The 11,584-nt window shown below is 33.1% G+C and overlaps 3 protein-coding genes across 3 annotated transcripts; 1 reads left to right on the top strand and 2 right to left on the bottom strand.

Moving 5' to 3' along the window:
• Positions 1-85: 85 nt before the first annotated feature.
• Positions 86-6,438, bottom strand: GCC185 (GRIP and coiled-coil domain containing 185 kDa). The gene is made up of 5 exons (XM_081987048.1): positions 3,157-6,438; positions 2,865-3,045; positions 2,591-2,813; positions 2,311-2,534; positions 86-314 (listed from the first exon to the last, which is right to left on the bottom strand). The coding sequence occupies exons 1-5, from the start codon at positions 6,318-6,320 to the stop codon at positions 141-143; spliced, it is 3,966 nt and encodes a 1,321-aa protein (XP_081843174.1). The 5' UTR covers positions 6,321-6,438; the 3' UTR covers positions 86-140.
• A 140-nt stretch (positions 6,439-6,578) lies between these two features.
• LOC145734026 (mitochondrial import inner membrane translocase subunit TIM14) lies at positions 6,579-7,333 on the top strand. The gene is made up of 3 exons (XM_081987092.1): positions 6,579-6,732; positions 6,790-6,994; positions 7,094-7,333. The coding sequence occupies exons 1-3, from the start codon at positions 6,730-6,732 to the stop codon at positions 7,237-7,239; spliced, it is 354 nt and encodes a 117-aa protein (XP_081843218.1). The 5' UTR covers positions 6,579-6,729; the 3' UTR covers positions 7,240-7,333.
• Positions 7,236-11,331, bottom strand: LOC145734017 (growth hormone-regulated TBC protein 1-A). The gene is made up of 5 exons (XM_081987081.1): positions 10,822-11,331; positions 8,971-9,419; positions 8,313-8,478; positions 7,829-8,099; positions 7,236-7,416 (listed from the first exon to the last, which is right to left on the bottom strand). The coding sequence occupies exons 1-5, from the start codon at positions 10,839-10,841 to the stop codon at positions 7,342-7,344; spliced, it is 981 nt and encodes a 326-aa protein (XP_081843207.1). The 5' UTR covers positions 10,842-11,331; the 3' UTR covers positions 7,236-7,341.
• Between the last annotated feature and the right edge of the window lie 253 nt (positions 11,332-11,584).

The raw sequence follows: 11,584 nt of genomic DNA, 5'->3' as shown, positions 1-11,584 counted from the left end.
TCGCGTGAAGTAAAGTTTACGGCGGGAACTTTTGAAATGGATAACCACAAGAACTGAAACTGTACAGATGTAAGTATTAAAAAAAAACGGTATAGATTCGTTTATTTTTCTAATAAAGTTTAACAAATTTAATAAAACATTTACTGAGACCTGTTAGGCGACCATAAAGGAAGATAACTGGCCCACGCCTTAATTCCTGGATCCCCTTTTGCAACCATTGTAAGCTTCTGGGTTTCCTCTGGGCTTAATTTTAATATTGTGTTTAATACTGGCACCAATCTAGTTCGTTCGTCTCCACTGTTCAGTGTAAGAAACTGAAATTGAAGATATTATTATTGTATATATAAAATGAAACATATTTTTTTAATGACATTTTTGAAAAAACACTAAAATAACCCCCCTTTACCCAATTCTTTAAGTGTGGTTTAGATTGTGACAATACAGGGGAAAAAGTCACAATCTGGACCACACTTAGCTTTAAGTAAAACAGTGCAAATGGCGATTAAGTGAAGAAATATGGGCCCTGTTCGTTTAGGGACCATAAGAACAAATGGGACGTCACAATGGCGTCTTTTGACACTTATAGTTATGTCAAGAAGTGCCAAAGAGTTCTACAAAAAATGTCCCGAGACATCTGGTAGCCTTCTGTCTTTTATTTGACAGTTTGGAGGCAATAAAAGAGCTTTCAAGACAATAACCGAAAAACAGAAAAAAGCTTTCAAGGTATTAAGAAGATAATTTGACAACTTAAAGGCAGTGAAATGACAATTTTGACAACAAAAAGACGTTACGAAACGTTTTTGTTTTATTTGACAAATTTTGAGACATCGTAAAGGCTTTTGTCAGACATCCTTCTGGCTCTTATTTGACAATTTCTAGACATCTAGAAGTTTTCTGTCTTTTTTTTAGTCACTTAGAATATTTATTACTTTTATTTGACAATTCCTAGACATCTAAAAGACATTCAGGTAGCATTTTTGACTACTCAAAAACATCAAACGTCAATTTGAGAGTTTAAAGACTGTAAAAATCCTTCTGGAATCTATTTTGACTGTCTAAAATTTTCAGGAAGACTTCAGGTAGCATTTTTGACTACTCAAAGACATCAAACGTCATTTTGACCCTTTAAAAACAGTAAAAATGCTTCTGGTAGCTGCTTTGACTGTCTAAAATTGTCAGGAAGGATTCAAGTAGCATTTTTGACTACTTAAAGGCATTAAAAGTCAATTTGACACTTTAAAAACAGTAAAAATGCTCAAGTCTCACTAGATTGTATCAACAAAATGCATTTCCGGTCACTTTGACAGCCCGTAACTCGGTTATTTTGACAGTTACGGCAAAAACCTACCCATAACTGCTTAAAGATGCTAGATGTTTTTAGGGCCATTTTGAAAGTTCCATAGACTTCTAAATGCTATTGCAAACATTCTTAAAAGTGTCAGAGGTGTATACAAGTGTTTTAAATCTTCCTAGATTTGTTTTAAAATACCAGAGGCGTTTAAGATCATTTTGAATGTGCCAGAGGTCTTTAAATGCTACAGAGAATCTTCTTAAAAGTGCAAAAGGCTTCTACAAATGTCTTAAACCTTCCCACAACTGTTTTAAGTTGCCAGAAGCTTCCACAAGTGTTTTAAACATTCCTAGAATTGTTTTACATTTCCAGAGGCCTCTGATGAGACCATTTTGTATGTGTCATAGATCTGTAAATGCTACTGAGAGTCTTCTTAAAAGTTCCAAAAGCCTTTACAAGTATTTTAAAACTTCCTAGAAATATGTTGAATTGCCAGAGAGAATTGGGATCATTTTTAATGTGCCAGAGACTTCTAAATGCTACTGAGAACTTTCCTTAAAAATGCCAAAGGGTCTTAAACCTTCCCAGAATTGTTTTAAATTGTCAGAGGCCTCTAGGACCATCTTGAATGTGCCCAAGATCTCTAAATGCTACTAAAAACCTTCTAAAAAGTGCCAAAGCAAGTATTCTAAACCTAAGTAAGAATTGTTTAACTTTTAGTATATAAACATTAATTGGTTGGTCACTTACTATAAAGACACAAGCCAAAAACTTGGTATGTTATTTCTTTTTCTAGAAGAACCCTTACCAGCAGTTATATAATTTATTGTAGCCCCTGCCTTAAGTTATAACCTAAAACTATAAACATTTTGAAAATCAACCAATAACACATTTAATCACCGACATACGTTTTTGGCTGATGATTGTGACGCAACAGTTAGAACTCACTGAACAGACTATTATACCACTTGCGAGGAACCTTTTAGAACTCATCTTATAATGCAAAACAGATGACTTACCTTAAAAACTACATTCTTCAAATACTCTAGGTTCTCAGCATGTTTCTCCCTCTCGACAGACCTCTGTTGCCTTCTAATCTCCTCTTTAAGTACCTTATTCATTTGAACATGCTTAGCTAAATCCTGTTCAGCATCGCTCAATAATGCTGTTAAATGTGTAACTTTTGACTCCTGTTCAAGCAGAGATTTTTTCAAGTGCAACGCTTCATCTTCAGACTTGGAATCTATGAATAACAAAATTATAGTCAATTATTATTGATTAAGTGAAGTTGCAACTGACCAAGTAACCGTTCCAATGGAATTGGATGCACATTGTTTGGAGTTGGATTGCTCTCCACACTCTCAGAGCCTTCTCCTTCTTCCCTTGGCATGCTCAAATGAACTGGTTCAGGAGACGGTGATTTATCTATTCGACTTTGTAACTCAATAATTTCTCTATTGTGTCGTACTTCTTGTTCAGCGAGTTGTTGGCGATAACATTGAGAGAGTGTTTCTGCATGTACCTACAGAGAAAAAAAACGTGAAAAACTAGGAAAATGTTGTCAAACCAGTACCTTTAAGCTGCGAATAGTTTCCGATTGTTCGCTAAGGGCTTTTTGATGTTTAATGCCAAGCTGCTCATTTAAGTTTTTAAGCTCTTCAATTTCCAATTTGGCTTCATAGGACTGTTTTAGTAGACTATCTTTTTCGGAAATCAACTGTTGATTGGTAGTCTCTTCAATTTGCAGTTTATCTCTGGAAAAGGTTAAAAATCTAGATTTGAAAAACGCTTTTAGGACCTCTCAGAGCCACAGTGAATTTGACTACAATTTCTCAAGTTCAAACCTGAAATAAACAATAACTCACCTAATAAGTTTCAATTCTTCATTCAAGGTCTCAACTTCAGCCTTCAATGAACTGACTTCCTCCACCAATTTCTCTTCCTGGCCTAAATCTCTGTTCTGGTTCTTTTTCAACACACTTTGAGCCCTTACTTTGTAACTTTCATAGTCTCCTTTAATGGCTGCCAACTCATCCTCTCTCAACGTCAATTGGTTTTGACAGTCTCTTAAATTTTGCTGCAGACCAATAAGCTGATTCCTCAACTGATCCCTTTCAGATTTAATTAAAGACAATGACTTTTGATGCTCAGCTATCACTTTGGACAGTTCTGTAGAAAGCTCCTCATTCTCAAACCTGACAGTTTCTAACAATTTGGTGACGTCAGAAATTTTATTTTCTTTCTGTTGTAAAATGTTTTCTAAGTTTGATATTGTTTTCTTGAAACTGTCAATTTCTAGTGAGGTAGTGTTTTCACTCTTTTCTGCTTCCTGGATTCTGTCTTCCAGTGTTTTATTTTGCTCCCTCAATGCATTTACTGTATTCTTCTGTAAGTCTAGTTGGGTTTGTAAGGTGCTGATTTCACTGCTTTGCTTCTCAAGCTTTTGGCTTAGTTCTTTAACACTCCTTTCATAGTCCTGCATTTCCAAGTTAAGCACTGAATTTTTCTTGCATTCTGTACTTGACTGTTCCAGTAGGGTTTTTGTTTGTTTGTGATTTTCTTGTTCATTCTTCAACTGGGTTGTAATGTTTTCTAATTCAGCTTCTAGCTTTGAAACCTTGCTTTCAGACTCTTTGTATAATAATGTTTTCGCTTCTAACTCTTTTCTTAAAGTTTGTACTTTAGCTCCTACTTGTTTTTTCCAGTTTTCTACAGCCTGTTTATCAGAAAGAACAGTTTCCAGTTCTTTTCTCAATTTAGAGATGGTTTCTTCATTCTCAACCAACAACTGCTTATCTTTAGAGATATTTTGGGCTACTGTGTTTAGTTTAGACACATACTGCTTGTTTTCACTGTTAACTACTTCCAAATCATCTTGAAGTTTATCAATCTGTGCCTGCAAACTCTGAATTGTTTTTACACTGCTTGATTGTTTTTTCAGTAAATCATCTTTTTCTTTTTCCAGGTTATTAATAGTATTGTTGTGCTCTTTTATCTTTCCTTTTAATTTAATAGCTAAATTGCGCAGTTTTCCATACCTTTCTTCCCAGGAGCCTTCCAAATCTTTCAGCCTGTTCACTTCTTCTGACCTTGATATAGTTGAAGTAGACATTGTCTCACTCTCAGCATAGCTATTATCCTTTAAGGCTGTTAACTCAGCTTTCAAGTTGGCAATTTCCGCATTTTTACTTGCAACTAAATCATTTTGGTCACAAGAATTTTGTTGCTTTATCATCTCAAGCTCAGTTTGCAAAGCTTTAATGGTTTCATCTTTTTCAGTTATTGAATCCACATTCTTGTTAGCTTGAGACTCGTACAGTTGTAATTTTTTCTTGATTTCCTCACAATGTGATTCCAGTTGAGATATGATTTCACCTCTCTCTTTCAATGCTTGATTCATTTGGTTCATCTCTAGCAACAATTCAGAATTTTCCCTCTTCAAATCAATTCCATTATCTTCTGATGAGTGTGAATCTTCAACAATGGTTTGAACAAATGTGTCTGTAAAGGTTTTCCCTTCTACTGCATGTAATTTTGCTTGTAACTCTGAAACAAGTTGTCCTAATTCTTTATTGTTTTGTGCTAATCTCAATATCTCTTCACTTGACTCTTCAGCAAGTCGTTTTTCAGTATCAGTAGATTTCTGTAGGGCTTCATTTAATTTATTAACCTTCTCCTGATTAACGGCTAGAGCATTCTGCAATAGTTGCATTTTATTTTCATGAGTGCACTTCAAATCTTCCTGAACTTTTAATTGTTGAATCAGAGCATTAACTTGGTCTTGCAAACTATGGTAAGAATTACTAAGTTTTTGGTTTGCTTCTTCCAGAATAGTTTCCCTTTTAATGGCCTCCTCAAGAATGTTTGTTTTTAATGACAATTCTTCTAATAAAGCACTTTCTTTTGCTTTGTACTCCTGTAAATTTGTGTTAATTTCTTTTACTTCAATCTCATGTTTGCTGATTATTTCTTGGACTTTAACATCCAAGTCACTTTTTAGGAGTGTTAACTCCCTTTCATAAGTTTCTAACTTATCCTTAGCATCATTCTCTGAACTCGTAATATCTAAATAAATTTTTCTTTCTTCTTTCAATGTTTTGTTTTCATTTTCTAGTGTATTAATTACACTTAAAAGTTGTTGGCTAGCAACAACTAACTGTTCCTTCCACTCATTTGTTTGCTCTACATGAAGTTTGAAAAACTTTAAAATCTCATTCTTTTGGTCTTTAATTTCTTTTGTAGTTAAAGCAAATTTCTTTAATTTAGAATGATACAAAGACACTTTGTCTTTTAACTTACCATTAGTAGCCTGTATATCATTTAACTCTTGACTCAAGGATTCATTTTTTAATTTAAGTTCATTTATCTCCTTAATATAACTATCACAATTTTTATTGCTATCCAAGACACTACTTCTAACAATTTTTAAAGCTTGCAGTTCCTGTGACAAACTTTGAATTTCATTTTCTTTAGCAACTAAGTTTTTATTTAACTTTTTAACTTCTTCAAGGCTTTGTGATAACTTACTCTGTAACTCATCTAAACCACTTCCATTTGCCTTTTCTAATTCCAATAACTGTGCTTTTTGCTCCACTCCCAGTTTATGTAACTCAGAGATTTGAGTTTCTAAGGTGGATAAGTCAGAAATAAGCTGTTCATTTTCATCAGTAAGCCTGGCGACTTGTCGTTTATATGAGGTGTTTTCGGTATCCAAAGTTGTTAATTTTTCCTGAGATAAACTTTGTTGTTCTTGCAAAAGTTTGTTGGTTTCTTCTACTTTTTTATACTTTGTTTTTAGGTCTTCAAGTTGTGTTACCAGTGCCAGCTTTTCATTAGTCAATGTATCAATCAGTTCTGTAGTGGCCCCATTTTGCAGATCCTTTTTTAGAGCGTTAATCTCTTCTAGAAGAGCATCTTTGGAGACTTTGGCCTTCTGAGCAACAGTAAACAAAATCTTGCACTTTTTAACTAGTTCTTCTTTTGACAACTCTTCCAGGTTGAGTTTTTTCGATTCGGCGGCTTCCATCATTGCTAATTATACACCAATTAATCACATTTTTCACACTTAAATAATACAAATTTTAAAACTCCACCGTGGCAAATTCCAGGACTTTCCTGACGTTTATTTTGATAATAAAATGTAAATAAACATTCAACCATCTGTCATGAGCTGACGTAACCTCATGACAGATGTCATGATTGACGCATTTTTATTGGTTATAAATCAACGGCGCTCGGAATTTGGTAGAGACTAGAGAGAGATGAAAATACGGTCTGTCATGTGATAAAAGAAGACCACTAGCAATAGCAATTAAGTTAGGTTACAGGTTGACAGGTTTGAGGTTATATTATTACAAAATTACAAAAATAATAACTACTTAAAAACGTATTTTATCTTTCTTATAAAAAATTGCTGTGTGAATATTAAAACATCTAAAATGGTAAGAAAGATTTTTACAAGAAAATAAATTCTATAACATATAATGTATTTATTTTAGAATGGAGTAATATTAGCAGGGTTGGGGTTGGCGGCTGTAGGGTTTGGTGCACGGTATGCACTTAGGCAGATGCCAAACGCAGCCAAAACGTTCAATGAGGCAATGAAAAACCTGCCCAATTTTGAAGAGTCTGCCGTAAACTCCAAGTACTATAAAGGCGGATTTGATCAAAAGATGAATCGAAGAGAGGCATCTTTAATTTTAGGTATGCCTTAAACATACAAATTTAGTAAAGAATGATGAAGAATTTAGTAAATAAAGAGAGAGATGCGAACATGTTTAAGTATTATAATTTTGTATTTAGGAGTGAATCCTTCAGCCAATAAAACCAAAGTGAAAGATGCCTTTAAGAAAGTAATGGCAGCCAATCATCCTGACAGAGGTGGCTCTCCATACATAGCCTCAAAAATCAATGAAGCCAAGGATTTCTTAGAAAAACACTCTCGTTAAAATATCTGTGAATTTATTGTAAATATTTAAACTCTAAACTGTATAAATTAATGTAGGCTGACTAGGAATAAATAATGTGCTTTTAAAGACAGAATATTATGACTATTCTTTGTGATGTTTACTTCGTAATTTCGTTATTTTTTTGGAAGGTAAATTTCCTGGAGCCTCAAATATTGCCTGAAAATAGAAGAAAAAATATTTAAAAACAAAACTATTTTAGGCTTAGGGTTAAATAGGATATCCATTTATTAGAAATGAAAATAAGTAGTAAATTTTGATATGAAGAAAATATTTAAGTCTTTGTGAGACTAACTGACAACAGTCCATGTGAGATTAGATATTTTTAACCTCTTAAAAGACTCACGTCATAAACTACATTAAAAATCAAACAAAATAAGGATGACGTTGATCAAATGGTGGTCGCCTTGGCAGCAATGAGCGCTATTGCCAGGTTTATTTAAGTAATTTACTAATTTGATGAATTTTAAAGGACCCAACACAGTATTTTATTGCAACTTAGGCTCTCGGCTATGACGTCATACTAATTTAGTTTGACCTTCTGTATTCTAATTTTCATCATATAACTCACCTTAATAAATCCATGACAATCAATAACTTTGGGATGATTTTTCATATTTTTAAAAACCATCATTAGCTCACTTAAATCGGTAGTTTGTAAAATCAACTCTTTGTGAATTTTAATTAACGTTAAGGCGACTCGAAATAATATTTTTGAGCCTTCAAAAAACAGACAGTCCCAAATCCTTAGAACGGTTTCAGTGGGCAGCACATCCGCGTATAGGCAAATAAACCATTTTGTTGTCCCCATTGCCCAGGGCATTCCTATATTTTGAATGTGTCTATAAGTAAGATAGGACAAGAAATATATAACATCTTAAGAAGAATTTGTAGACTTGATTATAAATTGTTAGTGCAAACTGGTGTTTCCCAGAATCGAATTTGAAAAAATAATTAACTCACTCAAATAGCTCAAGAAGAACACCATCTTCGACAAGATAGATTTTTACTTAACTTTGTAACTAAATAATTTGAAACTTATCATTAAAACATACCTATGAACTACAGGTTCAGATTGCTTGACTAGATCATTCAGTACTTCCAAATCAGTAATCAAACCGGACATAGTCTTGACATAATATTTTGGTAATATTTGTTCAACTAAGGTTTTGAGCAACCAGAAGGTTACTGATTCATCTTTGGTCACAAGCAGAATTAAGCCTAAAATATTTTACAATGTAGGTATGCACACCATGTTACCATTATCATAAGTTAACACTTATTAACATTAAACACTTGATGAAAGTATTCTCAGTTTTTGAAAAATATTCCAATTATTATTATATTTAAAGACAAAAAAAATTGTTGAGTAGTAGTTGAGATAAAATTGATAAACCTATGTTGAGACAATTTTTCTGTGACTTCCTGATTTAACAGAATAAGAAAGGTAAGAAAAAATATTAGTATTTCTAGATTGAGTAAAGAACCAATTTTTCTCCTTTTGCTTTATTTCTTTTTTTAAAAGTCAGTAAAATTATTTATCTTCAAGATTATTTCCCTGTCAAAATTAACACCAAATCAAATATGCTTATCACTACATTGTTTGTATAATTTTTAGGTATATTTTCCACCCACTATAACTCACTAGCTTATATTGGGTATAGTTTCTACTACTCTTTTATACTTGCATTATAATAAGTCATTAAAAGTTACCTGCTATATAATTCAGTCCTTGGCAATAACCAACTTCAGTGTTTTGATGAGCAAATGTAGCCAATACATTATACAACATACTTGGCAAACTATCCTGATTTAAGAAGAAAATATTTTCAGGAAAAGTGCGTGGCAAATCAATCTTAATGATTTCCATTATTTGGGCATTACTATTTTTGTCTCTCAACTGATGGTAGGTAAACTTGTTATTTCTTTTTATTTCATCTGCGCCAGACACAACCATCCAACAAGTTGACCTAAATTCTGCTGGAATTCCTTTCCTAACAAACCTCTTCAAGGTGTTATTTTTTCTAAAGTTTAGAGTCTTATACAAGGAGTTCCACCTTTGAGCCCGTTTTGTCAAAACGCGCATGTATTGGGACATAAATGCATCATAAGTTTCATAGTCAAAGTCTGCAGGCCTCTCAAATCCATACTCATCTGTTTTGCTATAAATACGTATATTGACAATATCAGAAATCACTGTCACACAAAGAAATAAAAAAAAACAAGAATGACTGAAATATAGTGAATGTCTCAGTTTTTATGGTAAGTCCACATATGCAGTATTTGCAGTTTGCAAGCTGAAAGCTGCTTTTTTTGACCAATCACAAAATTCCCACTGTGTTGTGAGTTACACAAATTCTGCGCATTAATATCTCATATCTCCACAATTTTAAAAAATCTTGTCAAAGTCAAGATGGTCCCTGTGACAGTTAGGGGATTCATTTAGACGTAGGCTTGAAATTTTAGCATTCTTTTATCTAAATAAAATGTTAAAAATTGCAAATAACCCAAGATATTTGACATGAAATATAACAGTGTAACTGTACTAAAAATGGTGTCACAACAGTGTAACTGTACTAGAAATGACGTTACAATTTGACAGCTCCTAACTGGGTCCCTATGACAGCTAGGACGTCCGTTCAAACGTCAAAATATAGCTTGTCAAAGGACATTCACTGGGAAATAAAGCAAGGCAAGTAAACAAGTTTTATTGAGGATGACTTTAGTTCTCAACTTAGTCCCTGTGAGTGCTCTGACAGTGAGGAGGTTGGTTCAAATGCCAAAATGTAGCCCAAAACTTCTGCTTTCTTTTGTCAAGATAGAGTTTTTATGAAAGAAACACTAATAACTGAGAAAACTGGCCTAGAACACTGTTGTGCATGCCAAAGTTGAATACAAAAATTTAGTATACTCTCTTCAACTATCCCAAAAGGGGAGGATTCCCTATTTGTTGGACAAATTCTCTAATCTGGCAACCCTGACATGGATATCATTAGAAATTTACAGATTTGCACATAGAATTTTTACCTGTCAAATGCCACAGAGCAAGCTCTGTTCTGACTTTCTAATCAATTTTTGACAGATGCTGATTCTTTTTGACAATTTATATTTTTTCTGTTTCTGATAAACTGTTCCTCTGAACCATAACAATAATAGATCAATAATTTCCTCAGAAAATAAGCCTAATTTAACAAGGAAAATTAGAAAAAATCTAATGTGGTGCCTATTAGTAAAAACAAGGTTTCTGATGGTTGTCATGATGGCAATCATTTTCTGATTACTGATACTGACAAATAACTGAAATCCCCATCCTGGGGCTTAAAAAATTGACACCTTGTATATCATTCAAGTTTGGCCACTTACTGAGACATCTAGAATCTTTAAACTATTTAGGAGTTTCTTTTCATAATATCATCAGAAAACCTAAAACAACAACCACTCTTTTTGAAGAAAACTCCAATATGGAACCAAAATTTCAAAAAGTTGTTTTACAAATACAAGTTTAAATTTTAGTGAGTCAATTTCCAGCACATTATAATTATCTAGTCAAACTAATTAACTTACCTATACTTAGAAGTTGCCATAATTATTAAACCCACAAAAATTGGTTTAAATACATGAATTCAGTCTGGTGATGACAAAGTAAGGTACACAAAAATATGACTAATCAAAGTGTGTTGGTTGGTGGATATAGATAAAATAAGACTTCCTAAATCCTACCGTTTACTTCAAAATAGCCACATAATTTAATCAGCACAATGATTTCAAATCTCTGGTTGTTGTCTGCATTGCATTTGAAATAAACATCAATATTGCAGTTGTTCTGCTATTTCCTACAAGGTTTTTCTTGATGTTGAGTTGTCTATATTACAGATAATTAGGCTAAAGTGTTTTTAAATGTTATTTTAATGTGAACCCCTTTAATAACTTTAATACCACTTTCGTTTTCATAAAAATAATAAAATTTAAATTAAATTTGATGGAAAATGATTATCAGGTTATGTTGTGAATTGCTTATTGCTTCTTCTTTTTTGCTTTTTTTATATAACCAAAATATGCTGATGGTTACAAAATAAAAATGTATCAATGGATGGGAAGATGGGAAGGCAATCTGTTGATTAGTGAAAAGTACACGGAAGATAGACTTTTTTCTGTTATAGCAATTTTTTTAAGCATTAAAAGATCGTATGGACCTGATCAATCACGAGGTTTTTCATATATGCTCTGTAAGCCTTTCACGTGACACAAATTCATGTGTGTTCAAGTGTCACAACTCTACTAAACACAGTTCATCTGTCAAATATGGCAGGCAAATAACACCAATATC

The sequence above is a fragment of the Ips typographus genome, linkage group LG9 (assembly GCF_016097725.1).
Source record: "Ips typographus isolate SLU linkage group LG9, UJ_Ityp_2.0, whole genome shotgun sequence".
NCBI classification, from domain to species: domain Eukaryota; kingdom Metazoa; phylum Arthropoda; class Insecta; order Coleoptera; family Curculionidae; genus Ips; species Ips typographus.
This window is presented reverse-complemented; position numbering and strand designations above follow the sequence as displayed.